The sequence below is a fragment of the Eschrichtius robustus genome, chromosome 15 (assembly GCF_028021215.1).
Source record: "Eschrichtius robustus isolate mEscRob2 chromosome 15, mEscRob2.pri, whole genome shotgun sequence".
Classification (NCBI taxonomy): Eukaryota; Metazoa; Chordata; class Mammalia; order Artiodactyla; family Eschrichtiidae; genus Eschrichtius; species Eschrichtius robustus.
The window spans coordinates 63,195,458-63,215,384 of record NC_090838.1 but is presented as its reverse complement, the minus strand read 5'-3'; the positions used below and the strand labels follow the sequence as shown (position 1 = coordinate 63,215,384).

The window sequence follows — 19,927 nt, the reverse complement described above, 5'->3', positions numbered from 1 at the left end:
TTCAGTTACTAAATCTTATATATACAAATAAAAGAATTTCAGAATTGCTACATTAATGCCACTCAAACATGTATTAATCCCGCCCCCCCCGCCGCCAAATGTATTAAGTAAAGCTTGAGATTTCTTTGACGTTCTTTTTGTCCATTGAATAGATCCTACTGAGAGTATATAGTCAGAGAACTGTGTTCAAAAGTTATTTGAATTAAAAAAAAAAGTTATTTGAATTAGTTATTTTCTTCTGTGTGTATATGTTATTTATTTGATATACAGTTAGGTTTATTCATTTCTGTTGCCATTGAATTTCAGATGTTTCCCCATTCTTATTGATTTATTTTGGGAACTATATAAAATGTCAACATAGTTCAAAAGTCAAAAGCTATATAAAAAAGGCATAATAAAAGTCCCATTTCCCTCTCTATCCCTTCTACCTCCTTCTCACCCGTCCTGTCTAAGTAAATAATTTTATCCTTCCTATTTCTTTTTGTAAAAATAAGCAAATACAAATACATTTCCCTTTCTTTTTTCTATAAAAGGTACCATACTATATAACCCTTTTGCGCAATGTTTTTTTTTTGCTTAATGACATATCCTGGAAATCACAGTGTATCAGTTTATAGCTATCTTCCTCATTCTTTTTTTTTTTTTAAATAGCTGCGTAGTAGTATACTACATGGAAGTACCATAATTTATTCAACTATTTTTCTACATATGGACATTTAGACTATTTCCATTATTTTGCCAATATGAATAATGCAAGAATAGTCTTGTGCATATGTGTTTTGATATTGTTGGAGATATATCTTGAGGGTAACTTCCTAGCTTCTATGTAAGGACTAACTAAATAGACATTTCTGGCAATACTGGGCAAGAAAAAAGAGAGAAGATACAAATAAAAAATACTAGGACTAAAAAGTATAATAATTACAGATATAATAGAAGTTTAAAAGATCGAAATGCATTGAACAATCTGGGGCAGTAAATTTGAAGACTTAGAAAAAATGGATACATTTCTGAGAAAGTACAGGTTACCAAAAACTGCCTAGCAAGAGGAAATATAGAATTTGAAAAGACCTGTAAATAGAAAGAAATTAGATCAGTTGCTTAAAATATATGCACCAAAGAAGTAACAAACAAATCAGAAATTACCACTAGGCTCCCATGATCTTTCAGGTGACTACACTCAAAGGAATAGCCAAACTCAATCTTTACAAAACTCTTTAAAGAGAATAAAAAAAAGGAAATATTCCCCCAATTCATTTATGAGGCACTTTGAGACCAATACCAAAGAAGTAAGTATAAGAAAGAAAAATTATAGGCCAACATCACTTATGAAATTACACATAGTCTAAATGAAATAATAGCAAGTTGAATCCAGCACTGTATTAAAATATATCAAAAAAGATTTACCAAAAATGGTAACATTAGAGAATGTATTAATATAGTTCATCACATTAACAAATTGAAGGAGAAACATGATGATCTCAGTAGATACAGAAAAATCATTTGATAAAACATAACTCCATTTATAATTTTTTTAAAAGAGAAAGTTAGATCTAAAAGGGAGCTTCATTAACTTAATACAGTATCTGTCAAAAAACAAAAAACAAAAAAAAAAACCCCAACCCCATAGGAAGAACCATTCTTAAAGATGAATCAGATAAAGGTAAAATCTTAATGTCTGGGACAGGGTAAGAATGCCTGATAGTAGTGCTTCTATCCAGCATTTTCCTAGGAGACTAACAAGTACAATAAGACATGAAAAAATAAATGACCAGTATTAGGATTGGAAAGGAAGAAACAAAATTTTTCATGAGAATAGGCAAACTATTGGAACTACTATTTTATAAGATTTCTGGATGTAAGACAAGTATACAAAATAATTGCTGTATGCCTATAAACCTATAACAAACATCTAGAACATGATATTTTTTTTAAAAAGAGAGCATTTATAATAGCACTTAGAATGATAAGTTACCAAAAATAAATTCAAGAAAGGATGTGCAAGATCTTTATGGGAAAACTTATAAAACTTTATTGAAGGACATTGGAGATCTAAATAAATGGAGAAATACATCACCTTGGGTGGGAATATTCGATATCATGAAGATACCCATTTTCTTCTAATTATACGCAATAAAATTCCAATCAAAATCTCAGCAAGATTTTTCATGGAACTTGACAAGTTGATACTAAAAATTATGTGAACAAGCTAAGGGCCAAGAACGGCCAAGACAATTTTCAAGAATGAGGTGGTGGGACTTCCCTGGTGGCACAGTGATTAAGAATCCACCTGCCAATGCAGGGGAAGTGGGTTCGATCCCTGGTCCGGGAAGATCCCACATGCCACGGAGCAACTAAGCCCGTGTGCCACAACTACTGAGCCTGTGCTCTGAAGCCCGCGTGCCACAACTACTGAGCCCACGCCCCGCAGCTAATGAAGCCCGCGTGCCTCCAGCCTGTGCTCCGCAACAAGAGAAGCCACCACAATGAGAAGCCCGTGCACTGCAACGGAAAGCCAACGCAGCCAAAAAAAAAAAAAAAAGAATGAGATGGTAAGAGGAGAGTCACCCTACTAAGTAGTATAAGACAGTTTGGTTTTGGTTTGGGGATAAGCAAATAGATCATTGCAACAGAATAGAAAGTCTGGAAACATGCCCATACCCATATGGAAGCTTGATATTTGACAAATCACTGGAGAAGAAGGATGGACCATCTAACAAATGGTGCTACCTATGTGAAAAAGTAATAAAGTTAGATTTCACCTCATACACAAAACACATTAAATATGAAAAGAAAATATTTGCAGCATTGTTTATAATAGCAAAAAAAAAGGAAACCACTGAAATGTCCATCAAGAGAATGGATAAATATTCATGATTTAGTCATGCAATGGAATACTTAACACAGGAAAGAAAATAATGAACAGGGCTACATTTATCAATATTGATAAATCTCAAAAACAATGATGAATGAAAAAACAGTAGCAGAGTAATAATACTGTCTGATGTCATTTATATAATGTTTTAATATGCAAAGCAATATCATATATATATTTATGGGTATATTTTTCAAGGATCGATAAAAACATTCATGGAAACAGTTAGCAGCAGGTTCATGATACTACTTACCTCTGGAGAGAGAGAGAAGGCAATGGGATCTAGCAGAACAGGAGGTGCTTCATTTGTATCTGTTATGTTTCATCTTTTAAAAAGATAAAATTTTCACAAAAATTTGACAAAATGATAAGATTTGGCAGTATGTGGATATTCATTGTAGTATCCTCTAGACTTCTCTGTATGCTTGCAATGTTTCATTTTATACATATATTCTAAATATATATCAACATTTATAGGGAGTATCATTCTCATCACTATCCTTTTGTAGTTTCCCTGAAACTTCTACATTGTTCTGAAATATTCTGAGAAAGTATTATGTTTCCCCCACTGTAATTGTGTGCGTTTAATTTCCTTGCATTTCTTATAGTTTTTGCTGTATATATTTCAGTGCAGTGGGGTTTGGTGTGTTCATGACATTTTTATCTTCTTGATGTTATAATCTCCACCTTCCCACCTCTCTCTCTTTCTTTCTTTCACACACACACACACACACACACACACACACACACACACACACACACGAAATATCCCTGTTTTATTGAATTCTATTTGTCTATTGTTGTCTTGAATTCTATTTCATCTCATATTAATATTTCTATTCCCATTTTGTTTATTTGCCTTGTAAATTATTGCCTACACATTTATATCAGAGTGATATTTAATTTCTGTGTATATGTCACTCGTAGACAAAATTGAGCTGAATTCTACTTTTCTTTACCCAGTTTGAGAAACTCTGTCTTTAACTTTAATAATTAATGGAACCCATTCATATTTATTCTGCCACTGGTTATTGTGAGCACTTATCCCAGCCATCAAGTAGTTTGTTTGTTGGTTTTCTTATCAAGTTTGTTATTGTTTCCATTTATTTTCCTGATTTGTACTAGAGTGGTAATTTTCATTGGTCCTTTTGATTTCTTAAGTAGTTTGGAAGGGGAGCATCCTAATCCTCTCTAATTACCATTCTCCTATAATATTTTATGGAGAGATTTCGCTGTATCTACCTTATCAATATCAATAATTGAATAGTAAATAGGACCTCCCCAACCCTACCCATAAAGGAAGAGACTTTTAGCATACCGTTTTACCCTACTCTCTACTCTACCATTTCACCCATACACACCTGTCAAGATTTTGGAAATAATCTGGAATCTCACCAGTTTTTTGAATCCTTGCTTAACACCTATATTAAACTTCACAATTTTTTAGGCTTTTCGTGTGTGTGTGTGTGTGTGTGTGTGTTCTCTGTGTTTTGCTAGAGTACTTCTTTGAATAATATTGAGTGTGTGGGCAATACTTTCTGAGTCCTTGCATATCTGAAATGACGTTTTTTTCCTCTTATACATGAACAATAGTTGGCCTGATTCTCTTTTTCTTTATGGGTAAACCTCCCCCATTCCCTTTGGGATCTTTTGGTATTTTTTCTCTTTATCTTTGGAGTGCAGAAATATCCTTAGGATTAAAAAAAAAACTCCATGTATTTTATAAAATTATACAAGTAATACATGAATATGTCCTTTGGAATTCAAAAATATCACCAAGAATTTTTTTAAAGAATATTTTTAAAGTTATACAAGTAATAGGTGAATATGTTCTCTCAGCTCAGAATTCAAACAATGCAAAAAAAAAAAAAAAAAGAAGTAAAGTTCCTCCGACAACCCTCAACTCCAAATCTATTCCTAGAAGTAACCTCTGTGAGACGTCTGGTGTGAACTTTCAGGCTTTTTTCTAGACATTTGCAAAGACATGAATCATCACTAAAAATTTGTTTTTAGATAGATATATTTTATAAGTAAAAATACACTTATTTATCTGCAAATAGCTTAATTACACTTAGCAGTGTGCCTACGTAAGGATCCCCTCCCTCCCTCCCTTCCTTCCTTCCCTCCTTTCTTAGTTTTTCCTGCTGAGTAGCATTCTCTCCCATAGTGATGGATTTAGATTGTTTCTGATTATTTGCTATTAGAAATAACAGTGCTGTGAAAAATCCTTATAAAGTTCTTTTTGCACAAGTATGATGATTTCTTAAGGGCCCATTCCAGAAACTGAGTTTGCTGTGTAAAAGGCAATGCACATTTCCCTGAACACCAAAAAGATCTCACTTCTTTTCATATATTTATTGGCTATTTACATTTCCTCTTCCGTGAATTAGCTGTTAACTTTCTTTGTCCAGTCTTCCATTTGCTGTATTTTCCTAATTGATTTGTAAGCATTCCTTATATATTTTGGATATTAATCCTTTGAATTATATATATTGCAGATCTCTCTCCCAGCTGTTCTTCCTTTACTCTCTGCTGTCTTTGTTGTAGAAAAGTTTTAAATATTAATTTTTAAAATATAATGATCTTTCCTTGGATTGAGTTTTGAGTCTTGTCCCCACTTCTCACCTCCATCTCCTTTATTAAAATAACTAGATTTGTGAGATTTGTCTCTGGGAATCAGTTCTTAGATGTATCTATCAATTCTTCTGTTTTCATTTTCTAATTTATTCATTTTTGCTCTTGTTTTTATAATATCCACTTTTCCTCTTTGATTTGTTTGTGGCTGGTTTTTTAATCTTTTGCCTTGAATTTATTCTTATTTATTCTCATTCTTTCCTTCTAATGAAGCTGTTTAGGGCTCTGAATTTGCTTCTGAGTATATTGAATACTTGGCTATGTTTAATACGTTTTCATATATAGTGATCTATGTTTTTATTTTCTAAATAAGTTTGAAATTATACCTTTGAATCCTCTTTAGTCTGTTAGATAGTCAGAAGAATGCATTTTAAATTCCAAATGACTGGGTTTTAAAAGGATATATTCTTTTTTTATTATTTTCTAGTTTATCTCATTTTCAGAGAGAGTGACCGCTACAATTTTGCCATTTGAGATTTATTATGGTTTTCTTTGTAGCATAGTATATGATTATATCAGTTAGGAGCAGGACCACTTGTATATAACAAAAAGTTCAAAATAACAGTAACTTAAACAAAATAATTTATTTCTCTCTCATACCAAAGAATTTTGGAGGTAGGCAGGTCCCCACAGTCATCAGGAATCCAGGCTTCCATTTTTCTACACCGTTCTCAGTGCTGCCTTCTAGTGTCAGTCACCTCATAGCCCAGAATGGCTGCTGAAGTTCCAGTCATCACAGCCACATCCCAGGGAGGAGAAAGAAGGGGGAAGTAAAAGGATGTACCTCCTAGCTGAGTCATTTCCCTTTAAGTAGTCTTCTTCAAAGCATCACAGAACAGTTCTGTTTATATTCCATGTAGAACTTAGCTGGATATATAGTCAATCCCTAATTATAGGGATTCTGTTAGTGAGAAGGAAGTGAAGAATAGCTATAGGTAGGCAAACAAGAATCTGCCATAGTAATTTTAATAAATATTCCATCAATGCTTAAAAATAAAAAGATATATCTTTTGGCAGTATCATCTCTCCCAAGCCAGAGAAGTTGAGTTTGGGGCTTATTCCTCATAAGAGGCCAACTGGACCCTTTCAAAATTAATGGCTGCCATCAACTGGGATAAACTAGCTAACCCAAGGGATGCCAGCACTGTGTCTAGTTCACAGGTGTTATTGAGGACACCCCATATTTTTCCACTCTCTCCTCTTCGTAAGGCAAATCAATCACTTCAGGGTCACTATGGCCTTCTAGGCATCATGGGAACTTGGGTGCTGATCCACTCCCGTGTTGTTCAGGGGTTTACTGCTGAAGTAGACGCTGTGAATGTCCTATCAGGACCAGTCCTCTCCCAGCCTGGAGCAAACATCCCTCAGTGGATAAATGTGTAGAATGTGAGAATAGGAATCCGGGAATCTGAGATCCTGTATGAACACTTGACTGAGGTGAATGGGCAGCATGACCTGGGATGGCCTCAGTGGTAGCCAGAGCCAAAATGACAGGCTCACCTAGGCTCACTTCCTAGCCCCGAATAGTTGTATTCCAGGATTCAGAACAGCTGGGCCAGAGGCCAGGTCCCAAGAGGAGCCACTGGTCGTGGAGAACCTGTAGCCTTCCATCCAGGCACTTTGACGTGGATAAGCAATGTGAGGACTCGTTGGTCCCACTCCCTCCCGGGGCCACTGCCTCGCACAGTAAGGAGGGAGCACTGTGGCTGTCCCGGCACTTCCACCCGAGGCCTGGCTCCCACCAGCCACATCAGCTCCCCTAAGACCCTGCTGTCGCCGGGTAGCGCTGAACATCTCAGCAAACGCCTGGGCTGAAGGCGAGTGAAGGTTCCAGTCCATGCCTTAGGGAAGCCCCTGCTGCGATAGAATGGGTAAGAAATATACACATGCAGAAACCACTAAAATGCTTACCGAAATAGAAATGGGGTGCCAGCGAAATGTGCTAGAACTGGGTCCCTGAGTGATAAAGGGAAGGAGTGAGTAAGGCTGGCAGGTGCCTCAACTAAGATGCTTCTGGAAGCAACATCTAAACTGCCTCCTGCCCAGGTGAGCATCCCTGACTTGACACCCCATGCTGTTGTCACCTTGCCTGAGAGTAACCCCACCCCTACCCTGCTCACTCCCAGAGCTCAGGAGAAACGAGCTGGTTTTTTCCCAGAAGCTGGTGCCAGTTTAGTCAGCAGATTTCACAGATCTACTGGCACCCATGTAGTGTCTTATTTTAAGCTTAACATTTGAAGATGGAAACTTTTCCCCCTTTGATGTGTGGCAAAGAGATCCCAATTTATACATAAGCATGGCGGCTAAGCCAGTGCACCACCAAGGCTGTTCCCGAGGCTGGTGCAGTTCATGGCTCCCCTTTTTCAGGTACCTTCCCAGAAGAACCCCACCAACCGTGGTCACTTGTATAATTGGCATCTCAGTTCCCATGTTTCCACTGAGAAGTGTGCAGCCCTATCCTTTCCGGGCATGTGTGGCTGGGGAGAGGCAGGGCCAGGGTCCTGGCCCCCATCCCGTCCTCTCTGCATTTCCCCAGCTGCCAGCCTTTACCCTTGGCTCCCATAATGTCTCAGGGCAGGGAGCTGGGTTTCTCTTGTGGGCCTGAGGTTCTCCCAGGTGACATCGTGCCTCCCCTCTCAGCCCTGAGCTCCCTGACGCTGCTGTCTTCCTCTCCCCTCCCCCTGTCATTCTGGAAGTCTCAGAACTCAAGGCCAGAACCCCCCTATCCAGCTGGGAGACTGAGGAGGGCAGGCCGGGAGCATCCTGTCAGTGAGTCCAGAGGCCTCGGGTTATGTCCAAACCAGATTTCTGTCTTGGGACATTTGAAGCTTGGACTCTACTCTGAACCCTCTCATTTTAACACTGCAAATGATCATGTGGGCTTAGAAACCCCATTTCTCCAAAAGTGCTGGTGTAAGTCAAGTCACCTCTGCGGGGAGGAAGGGTGGACCATGGAGGGTTCACTTATGTGAGGATTTGGCTGAGTCCCAGGGCCTTTCTGACACCTTCCAACCCTCCTCGTCCCAGGCTCGGATACCAGTCATTTTGGCTTAATTTATACCATCCAAGAGTTGTTGCTCATTAAGCTGGAATTGCCAGTCAGGGACAAACATTCATTTGACAAAAGATATTTTCTTTAACTGGTTGGGATCCTTTAAATAGCAGCACCCCTAATGCACCGAAGTGTTACTTTTCAGATCATTAGCTATATAAATCAGAAGGTGGAGACAAAGTAGAAGGAAAAAACAGGCAAATTGTTGAGTTCTGGGGCCCATGGAAGGTCTTTTGCAAAGTAAGAGGAACATTTTAGAATTGAGTGAGTCAGTGTGGAGGAAAAGGGTATGATGCCAAAGGACTGTTGCTTTGCCAGCGAGGACTCCCAGGTATTTGAGAAGTGAATGTCATATGGTCTCACCCCTCTGAAGCTTCTGGAAGCTCTCAAGGAAGATAGAATTTAAACAGATATTTACTACTGAGATGAATACTGCAAAGAAGGCAGGCAGGGTGCTGAGAGAGCATATAATCTAACATCATGTTGAGGGCCAGGGAAGGCTTCCTGGAGGAAGTGACAACTAAGCTGAAACCTGGAGGATGAGGAGGGATTAGCGAAATGGAGATGGGGTGGAGGGTGGGAGGACCAGTTATTTCTGCCATTATTTTGCCAAGCAAGGCAATTCTGTGCCCTGTGGTCTTCCTCTGACTTAAGTTTCACCACCCAGTTGTTTTGGCACACACCCTGTTTCCCCTCTGGATTTTTAAAATACTTTTAAAAAGTCTACTTTTCTTATCGCTAAGTCACTTTCTTATGGGGTAGGGGGTTGCTCAGTTCTGAGTCCCAATATCACAGTGCACAGAATTGTGACCAGAGGCCTTGTTTCCTTGTCCTTGTCTTCAACTGTTCGTGTCCCAGTTCTGGCCAAGCAGATTGAGATATTTGGTGGTGCCTCTCTCTCACACTGAGACCTCATCTCTCTGCAGAGGTTAGAACACTCTGACAGCAGAGGCCTGAAGTGAAGATGTGAGTTTTCTTGTGAGCCAGTTGCCATATGGGTGCAATTGGCCCCATTCCTGATTCTGTCCTGAGACGAGGCTCAAACACAAACTTCTCTTCTTCCTGGACTAGCCAGGGAGGCCGCAGAGTTGGGCCAATGGTCACCAGGTGAAGTGGGTAGATAAGCTAGGCTGCTCAGGAACCAGTATCACTAGGGAAGATATAATTCAAGGTGCATTAGTAATGGTAAAAAATTTTTCTCAGGGAGGATAGCATATTCACTCTTCATATGTAGTAATCCCTGTATCAATCAGCTCTTGCTACTATAGTGCTGTGTAACAAACATCCACAAAATTTCAGTGGCAGCCATAAGCATTCATTCTTAGGGATCTGCAGTTACCCAGGGTTTGGCTGATCTAGACTGGGCTTGACCGAGGCAGTTTTGCTTCTCACTGCAGGTCTGGGGTCAACTGGGAGTCAGCTCACCCAGGCTGGACTCTGCTCCTCACATCTTATCCTCGGATGAGGACACTAGTCAGGACATGTCTCCTCTTGGCAATGTTAGGAGCACAGAGGGCCAGCAGAAACATATGAGGCCTCTGAGGCCTGGGCTTAGAACTGGCACACTGCCACTTGCTCCCACATGCCATTGGCCAAAACAAGTCATATGGCCAAGCAACACCAAGAGCATGGAAACAAATTCCTCCCCTGGCATGGGTATGGATGCAGGGAGGAGTGAAGAATTGGGACCAAAACTCAATCTGCACCCCTCTCCAAAGGCCAATAGCCTCATGCAATCAGACTTTAATAAAAGGACGAAGAAAGAGATGGGTGACGGTGGTCATTGTCACAATCCATCATGGATCTTTTCTCTAGCCGAGAATGAATTAATGTTCTTAATAATGAATTAGCAATGTTCTTCCAGTGTGTGGTGTGGGCCCAGCTTTGTGCTGAGTGCTTTGGGGGACATCAGAGAGAAAAGCCCTAATTCTACCATCAGGAACTCACTATCCTTTATGGGATAAGCGTTGTGTTCAAAGACAAGATTGGGGCTAAATGATGCTCAATTGTGAATGTAGACTGTGGAGTTCAGAGAAATGAGAGACCAGCAAAGACTAGAAAAGAATGAGATAGAAGGAAAGGAACGATACTAACATTTAACAACACCTAGTGAGCACGTGCTGCGTGCCAGACACTGTGCCAAATTCTTTCCACGCCTTACTTCCTCTCTTGATCATCCAGAGAGGTACCAGGATTGTCCCCATTTAACAGATGAAGAAACAGAGGCACAAAGAACTCAAGTAACTTGTGTGTGGTCACACAGCCGGTAAGTACTAGAACCAGGATTTGAGTCCAGCTCCTCCCACCACCAGAGCCTGAGCGTTGATCATCAGGGCCCATGACCGGCCACCCAAGGGGAAGGGGAACCAAAGGCAGACAGATGTGCAGAGAGGACAGCTGCCGGGGGTGGGAGCTGTGGAGGGGACCCCAGTCGTGTTATGAACTATAAATGGGAGCAAAGATAGGATGTGCGATTTGGCCGAGGTCCTGCAGCAAGATAGGGTGCAGGCTGGGCTGGGAATTCTGGCTGTTGGCTCTCCTTCTACGTTCCCTGGTCCCAGCCGCTTTCTGGGCTCTCTCCACCCGCCACGCGGCCACGCCTGAAGCGTCTCCTTGGAAGAGGTGCAATCCACTGGCATTGAAGCCGGCGGACTGGCTCCCTCTCTCTATTCATCTCTTTCCTCCTTTCCCCTGCCATGTTCTGGAAAGGGCAGCATGAGGGAATGTGGGCAGGTTGCAGCAGAGATATACATCTGAGAACTGAAGGAACATTTATTTTTAATTTAGACTTAAAAAGAAAAAAGGAAATTATAAAATATCTGCTCTTGCTCCTGGGATTGTGCAGATGGTGCTGCGTGTTGCCTAATAGGGAATGGGGCTGGCACCTGCGTGCTCATGGCCCCACCAGCCTGACTGTAGGACCTGGAAGGCAGGATCCCTGTTCCTCTTGCCTCAGCCTCAGATGGCTCCCTGGGACCCCATTTGGCCAATGTGGCATGGTGGTCCGCTGCCTTCTCACCTCACCTTCCCCGGACTCCCGTCTGCTGATTTCCTTAATAACCTCCTTCAATGAAGCCAGTCTCACAGCTGTTCCTGCTCCCACGAGCACACACGTGCACACCTCAGCTCCATCCTATCGCCTCCTTTGGCAGATAGCCAGACCTCTCCCTTCCTGAACTCCTGCTTGGATGTTAGAATTTATCAATTTTACACACATCCAGACACCTGTTTAAAGCATCTTGTCATTTTCATGCCCAGGAGTTATAAAGGGCATTCTCATACATGTTCCTGTTTGGTCCTTGTGTTTATTGTGGTTAGATGCTATATATTCATCTCTTCTGGTAATCTCCACTGGGAGCGGTATGGGACTCAGTGCATAGAAGATGCTTGAAAATGGGCATAGAATGTGACTCTTCTTTTGTATTCAGGCAGGTGATCTGGAGAAGGAGCCCCTAAAATCAGAGAGTTGGGGCCCCCAAGCCAGGAATCAGGAGACCTGACTCTTTCTCTAGCTTGCTTTAAAACCTTGGGCAGATCACTGAATTTCTCTAGTCTCTGTTGCCCCATTTGAAAAATATAGAAAGTAATCTCTATTTTGTCTGAGCCCCAGAGTTATTTTTTTTTTTTAGGACATTATCATTTCTTTTTTTTTTTTTTTAACATCTTTATTGGAGTACAATTGCTTTACAATGGTGTGTTAGTTTCTGCTTTATAACAAAGTGAATCAGCCCCAGAGTTATAATAAGGATCATGGCAAATGACATAAGGAGAAGTGCTTAGCAAAATCAATCAATTCATCTCTTTAAGAAAGCATGCGGAGTCAGAGGTGCCCAGCATGGACATCAGGCCCGTGTTTGGGCAGAAGTTAGGGACAGGAGGCTGGTCAGGTTGGCCAACAAGGTGAAAAACTCACTGGTTACACTTTGTGTGTGTGTGTGTGTATTGCATAGCCTGGGTATTAGTTTGGTTTAGTTTAGGGCTACGGTTTGTTCTGAAAAAAACTTGATATCACATAAAAAAATGCATGCCACAAGAAAAAACAAGTAAGATGACCTGGCCTGGGCATCTTGACAGTCAGTGCAAAGAGGGACACAGTTGAGTGCCCAGTGTTTGCAAGACAGATGCAAACCAGATGTTCAGAAGTATAAATTTCTGATCCTGAGACCAGAAACATTTCCTCCACGTGGATTCATGATGGGGTCCAACGTAATGAGCAGTGAGTGTCCTGGACAACAGCTGTCTGGTAAATACGAGTCCCATGGGCTACATCTTATGACGGTCCTGGTGACCCAAGCACTGTTCAGGGGGCGCAAAGGGGATTGAGGGGGAGAATACACTGTAGTTCATAACACACCAGTGTTATATAAACCAACGGATTAGGGGGAATGATGTGCTGAGTTCCCAACAGTGGAAAACAGCTTTTATTTCCTCAGGCTTTGTGAGGCAGTCAGACATGCACATGTGTATACATACATCCACATGCATGCAAATGCACACACACAAATTCAAACACACACTTGCGGGCTCATGCTGTTCCCAGCTTTAGGCCTCTCTAGGCTCAGCTTCCTCTCTATGGTCTGGCTCCTGACTGGGGCTCTAGGATGAGGCCCTGGGTCCCCTGGGGTTACTTCTTGGCAGGACTGGTGGGAAAATTCCCTTTATAGACGATGGGACCATCTGTATTGACTTCACACCTACTACCTGGAACCTGAGAATAGAATTTAAACAGAGACAGGACCTCCAAGGTCAACCTCTTCGCTCTATAGGGGAGAAAGCTAGAACCCCAAAGGGGCATGTCTTCTGCTGGAGATCACACAGGGATGGAGCCTAGGCTAAGACCCAAGGTCTCCTGATTCTCACTCCAGCACTCTAAGCTGTCATTGCAAAGAAAAATCAAGTTGGGATCTTGTTTTGGGGAGAAGAATATCATAAGGTAATTCTTCATTGGACTATGGAATGGATTTACATTATGTAATTTTATTCAAACTGATATGGGCCAATAAATATAACTGTGTGTGTGTGTGTTCGCTGTTTTAAAACATTTTAATGTTTAAAACATGATTTACTAATGCTGCTAAGGATGTCTAGAATTTGATTTACTGCATAGAATTGAATGTTTACACATTCCTTACAGAAATTCTTGCCAAAGAGCCGTTTTATCTACAAGAATAATAAATAAGTCAATATGTGGATGGCTGTGCACATTTTTTCCATATACAGCAGCACTTGGTAGACGTTATTTTGCACACAAACACTCAAAAGGTAAATTTGAGAGACACACATGGATCCCCAAAGTCTAAGATTTGGTCAGTGTCAAGATCAGGCAATTAATCTTGACTTAAACCAAAAATACAAAGTCACTGAGTCTAGGTCTTAGGTGATATTTGGGCTTTGGGACTAATGGATCCACACTTATGTAACCAGACTTGGTCATATGTGTGTATTTGTTCATTCATTTGCACATTCAACAAATACTTATTAGACATCTATGTTTCATTCAATAGCTTAAACATAGTGTAGGTATTGCTTCATGGGGGCCCAGAGATAATATATAAATTTCCCTACTTGTCTTTGTAAAGCACTTAAGGCCTTTGAAATGATTCTTATTGAATCCTCACAAAAATCCTATTGGATGGCTAGGGTGTGAAGGAGCCGGGTTAGCTGGATGGAAGTAAAGGCGTTCCTTTTATTTGCTGGTTTGTTTTTATTGTTCCCCTGCCCACCAATTACGAAAATATGCATGTCCACTGTTAAAAAGAACACAGAAATATTCAAGAAGAATGTGAGAAAGTACCATGTTACCCGACCTCCAGGGACATCTACCTGCTGTGCTACAGATTTTTTTCATGCCTGGAGATATGTATATGTATGTGTGTTTGTGTATGTGGATATATCTGGTGAGATTTTTTTTTCTTTATAAAAATGGGATTATGTTGTCATATAATTCTGCAACCAAGTTTTTTCATCGTACATCATCTCACTGGGGGCAGTAGTTTGAATATACTTATCATACGCATCAGTTTGTACAGATCCAGCTCACTTTTGTTCGTGGCTGTGTCATTTTTCTTTGCAAAAGCGTAGGGCGTTTCTTTTGCCTTCTTCAGCCTTTTCTCTCTCTCTCATAGGTGGTTGGTCTTCTCTTGCCCAATCAGACATTGGCGTCCACTGTCTTCTGGCAGGTAACAGTTTCCCTGCAAGCAGAGGGCTCCTGAAGGGGGCACCCAACAAGTGCTGGTTGGAACACCCTGCCCCAGTGTCTCCTCTCCATCCAGGCCCCTCGGGGAAAGTCACCCCACTTCCTACTCCTCCCTAACCCAGAAGCCACTGGGAGAAACCCCAGGACTTTGGGCCTGCAGCCCAAGTCTTGGGCCATTACAGGTGCTCTGACTTTTGCACAGAGGTGATGAGGGCTGGCGGGTGCCCTCACTGGATGCTTGTCCCATGGCCAGTGACCTTGAGCCCTACAGCCTCATTTTGACATCAGACTTACCCAGATCTGTGGGGAAGGTAATCCACCCCCAACTCCAAGGTAGTGAGGTGGGTGAAAAAGCATCACGGACCCTGGTCTCTGCCCTTGGAGACAGTCTGGGGCATGGCTCTCTGAAAACAGTAGAAGCTTGGTATGTATCTATGTAGAGAGAGAGGGGCAGGAAGAAAAAGCTGTCTGTCTTCAGGAGAAAATGTCAGTCTTCCTGAAAAAAAAAGCTCCTAATAGTGTCTGTGTCTGGGCTCTGTGGGTGGTGTAGGGCACTGGGCTGGGGTATTTTGAAAGAGGCTCAGAGCTGTCGGGCATTCCAGGGGCTTAATGACTGGCTTCTGTCCAGTCATTAATATAAAAAGGGTGATGTGGCAAAGGCAGTGGGGCCCATCTGGGGCAGTGAACACCAGAATTTTGGGAGAGGTGGCCATCTCTGGACTGAGACGGATAGCTGGCCTGGGTGGGACCAGTGTCTTGGTTTGCCAGGAACTGAGGGGTTTCCTGGGACCGGGGCCTTTCAGTGCTAAAACTGCACCGTCCTGGAGAACCAGGATGGCTGCTCACGCTAACTCAGGGGATGGATGGAACTACCGTGAACTACACACCCGTGTCTTTCTGGAGGGGTGTGGCCTCCCAGGTCCAGGCCTGCTTCCAGGAAGGTGACCACACCTTTCCTGACTTCTCCTCTCCCCCCATTGCCTTTCAGTGGCTGAACCAGAGCCACAACGCTTGTGTCAACTATGCAAACCGGAACGCTACGAAGGTGAGCATTGCAGACCACCACCCGGTGTCAGGCTTCAGGCTGGGGTGACCCTCTCCCTCACTACAGTGTGGCGTGCCACCATCAGGGCTTCTCCTCTGGGTTTTACTGCCAGGCCTTCAGGAGGGGCCCCGCTGGGGAGGGGCTGCTCACGTGAAGTGATGGAGGCCCAGGACGTGGGAGTGTGGCGCGCGCGGCCAAAGGGATGAGCTCCGCTGGCTTCAGAATTCTCCTTGGGCAGCGCTTATACCCAGATCTTGGATCAGGACAGCATCAGCCACGTGGGGACTGACTTCCTCTAAACTTCCTCCAAGCTTGCCTGGAAGCTGCCTCAGTGCCCCGGGATTGTCGGCTGCAAAGCTAAAGGGCTGCTCTTGAGGGTGAGGGGTCTGAGAGGACTGGCACGTCCTCCCCAGAGTCCCCTGCACTCCTGGGACGAGCTCACAGTGGAGGTCCAGCCACCGTTCTCTTCTCTAGGAAGCGGCTGGGCCCCTGCTTCGCTGGCAGGGCTGCCTTTCCCCTTGGTCCATTCTCCCACATTTCCGTCCAAAGGCAGCAGAGCAGAGGAATCTAGTTCCCCTTGGGGGGCTGTCAGTTTGGGGAGGAGAGGGTCTGGACATTTATAAATGTGGTGGGGAGTGATAGGGGAGTTATGAGCTGTCCTGGATGGTAGGAACTTCAGGGCCTGATACTCTGAGGACCTTCCCCCTCCTCCCATCTAAACCTTCGACCCATGCCTTGCTCATGCTTCACACACACACATCTCTGCTTAGATGCCTCCCATTCACCTTAAACCAAATACCTCCAGAATTGCTGTCGTAGTTCCTCAGATCTTCCTTAATTTTCCGTGTTGCAACTTGGGATCCATTTTCCCGTAGAAATATTTAGCAACTGTCTCCTACTGGCCTGGAAGCCCTGCATGGGAGAGCCAGCCAGGCTGTGGCCACCTTGACACTGCCATGTCCCCCGAGAAAATGCTCTGGGTGCCAAACAGCCCACTTGCAACATTTAGCCTTCCTAAACTGGATCTGCTCGCCCCAGCCGTAAACGGCCCACTTTGGCCCTTGCTATTTTCTACCCGCAGCCAGCAGTGTCTGCCAAGGGCCTTTCTAGAGCAGGGCAGAAGGCCCTTCGGCGTCTCCCTGGACATAGCTGCCCCGTGTTTCCATATGCGAAGCTGCATTGAGGGAGGCCTGGATCCCTTTGGCTTCCAGAGGCCTTCCTCCTTGCCTGCCCCTCCAGGCTGGGGGGCAGGATTGTGTCTTGCTTGTTGGGGCCGTTTGCAAGGGTGGAGGGTGGGAGCTTGGGACACCCAGTGGACCTGAAATTCTGTCTCTGTCTTCCAGCCTTCACCTGCATCCAAGTTCATCCAGGGCTACCTGGGAGCTGTCATCAGTGCCGTCTCCATTGCTGTGAGTAACCCCACACTCCCCGCCCCCTGGGCGTCCTCTCCATCCTGCTGCTCTGTGACTGCCCCACCCAGCATCTCGGGCCAGACCTTATCTGAGGGTCAGGGCCGGGCAAGGGGCATGGGAGACAGGGTTTCTGGGTGGGGGCCGTCAGGGCCGTCTTCCTAGGCAGAGAAGAGTAGACCCTGGTGACGCTTTCATAGAGGGAGAGCACAGGCCAGCCCTCCAGGTTTGGGAGAGCAGGCGGGGAGGTGAGGCAGTGCCCGTGGGCCACGCGAAGGGCTGCACACTCCAGCCGGGGGCAGGATGTCTGCCCTAGAGGGGCCCGTGTTTACCTGGCACCCTCGTCAGAGGAGCTGGTCTTCATGCAGCTGATGCAGGAGTGGAGGGGCTCTTGATCCATCCCCAAGGTTGGCCCAAATGTCAGCTCCCCTTTGCCCTTTGCCTGAGTTCCCTGGGTCCCCTCTTGGTGGCCTCAGTCATGTGGTCACATGTCTAAGCCTTCCCGGAGTCCTGTGAATTCCTCAAGACAGGGGCAATAGACTCATTTTGAATCCCACAGGGTTTTGAGAATATAGCAGCTACTAAGTAGGGGAGGTTTATAGACTGACTGTGTGAGGGTGTAAGAATGTATCCCAGGTGACACAGCAAGGGGCCTGGGCCAGAGCCAGAGTAGAAGCCCAAGCTCCCGAGACCTTGGCATGTTCATCCCACCCTGTACCTCCATCTGGTCCTCTCTCCATCCTGGCTGGGTGGTCTCCTATAGCCCGCTCCAGAGGTCAAAAGTCGCCTCACAACTTCATTACACGATAAATACATGTAATTGGTGAGAAAAGTAATTAGGAAATACAAATTAAAAAAACATTCACATATAATAACAAATTCACATCTAATAAGCTTTTTGTAAAACCCACTTTCTCATCTTTCCCATGTCATTAAATAAACATTGTAGTTGTCCACGCCTGTGTACTAACCCATTGTACCTACTGTGTACCATCATTTATTTCACTGCTCTCCTAAGACAGGGATTTGGGGCTGTTCTGAGATGGCCTCGTTTACTCTGCTCCCATGTGGACCAGGTTCACCTCCAAACAGCTGTTAGGTGGGGGGGTCCCCACTTCATGCCCAAGATCACTCTCCTTCCCTGAATCCTTATGTCTTACCCCAAGCATGAAGCCAGAATTGCCAAATATATTTAGATTGCTCATCAAGAGACTGCTAACCCCACCCTGGTGGTCCTGCAACCCAGCATGAGACTTCATTTGAGGGTCATACAAACTGGGGATCTCTGATTCTGGGGGGTTGCTGGCCAGCATCAGGGGCTCTTGTGAGAGAGGAGAAAGGCTCTGTCGTCTCCTTCCTGCTCCTTATGACAAGAGGAGCCCATCACTTTGCCTAGTTTTGCAGCTTGAAAATCCCATGTTCCTTCTTGGAGATTTAAGGGACGGTGTGGAGGAGCTGGGAGGAGGAAGGCCCACGGGGAGAATCCCGAGCTGCCTTGGCTCGGACGCGCTTGAGTGGAGGGGAGGACCGTCCTGCTGGGACATCCTCCTCCTGCAGGCCTGGGGCTGCGGGGACACGGCTTCCTCCCAGGGCTCCGGGCTCTCTGCGTCCGCAGTCCTCACTGCCCCACCCTTGCGGTCCTCAGTCATTCCATCCCAACTGCTTCATAAGACCAGAACCAGCCCAGCTTGTGGGTTGGGGGTTCTGATGCCCAGGCTGCAGAGTTACTGGGGGCTGGGGGCCCTCCAGGGCTCTCAGAGCCACGGTCATACCCGCAGGGACGGGGACTCACGCTGGGCTGTCATGGCCCCCAGGGCGTGTGCCTTGCTGGGGACACCCTCCTTCCCCCTCCCCACCTAGCTGCAGAGCCCTTCCAGGAGGTGTTCCCCCAGCCATGCCAGCCCCAAGTCTTAGAGGCTTCTGTCCTTCTCATGCCCTCACTCAGTTACGCCCCATGTCCTGTCCACTCATTGTTCTACTGGATTTCCAGTTAACCAGGGACGGGCCCTGTGTCTTCTCCCCCTCGGAGGAGGGTGCAGAGCAGTGCTCCATAAATACTTGTTAATTAGGTTGCTGATCGATTGCTGGCCTCAGGAGGCCCCTCTGCGCTCCATCCGCCCGGGGCTGCGTCCCTCTGCCTGACGTCTGCGCACAGTGAGGGTCTAACTCCGGCAGATGGAGTGGAGTTTCTGACTTGGAAAATTTGCAGCTTGCTTGCTTTTCTTTTGTGTGTGTAAATCACAAAACCTCCAAAGAAAGAGGCTTTATTTTATTTTCCTTTCCCTTGTTCTCTGGAAGCCCAGGCCCCGCGGCCTCATTAACTGATCTCTGCTTCAGTTAGTGACAAATCCCCCCCCAGCGTGAGCCTGTTAGGAGGAGATGACCTGCAAACAAGTGTCACGGCCCCAGTGGTTGGCCCAGTTCTGGTATTAATTAAAATGAGTCCCTACAAGCAGGTGGCGTGGATGGGGGCTGACAGGCCAAGGGCAGATCCCAGGGATTGAGGACCCGCTGGAGTAGAGGCCAGGCCCTGGGAGTCCAGCCTCCTCTCCGGACCCGGGAGAGCCCTTTCCCCTCTCAGAAGAGCCCCTGACCTTGGGCGGCACCCCCAAGAATCAGGGATCCCTATGTGCGCCCCTAACTGCAGTCTCATGCTGGTGGCAGGACCACCGGCAGGGGGTTAGCAGCCTTTTGGTGAACCCTCTAAATAGATCTG

At 44.7% G+C, this 19,927-nt stretch overlaps 1 protein-coding gene across 6 annotated transcripts in view; it reads left to right on the top strand.

The window, feature by feature from the left end:
* SFXN5 (sideroflexin 5) overlaps positions 1 to 19,927 on the top strand; it is a 115,757-nt gene that overhangs the window by 43,929 nt on the left and 51,901 nt on the right. For all 6 annotated transcript variants that reach the window (XM_068564468.1, XM_068564466.1, XM_068564464.1 and 3 more), the window contains exons 7-9: positions 14,687 to 14,740; positions 15,746 to 15,802; positions 17,146 to 17,211. In XM_068564468.1, coding sequence (XP_068420569.1) covers positions 14,687 to 14,740; positions 15,746 to 15,802; positions 17,146 to 17,211 — 177 coding nt within the window. The remainder of the gene's footprint in view (positions 1 to 14,686; positions 14,741 to 15,745; positions 15,803 to 17,145; positions 17,212 to 19,927) is intronic.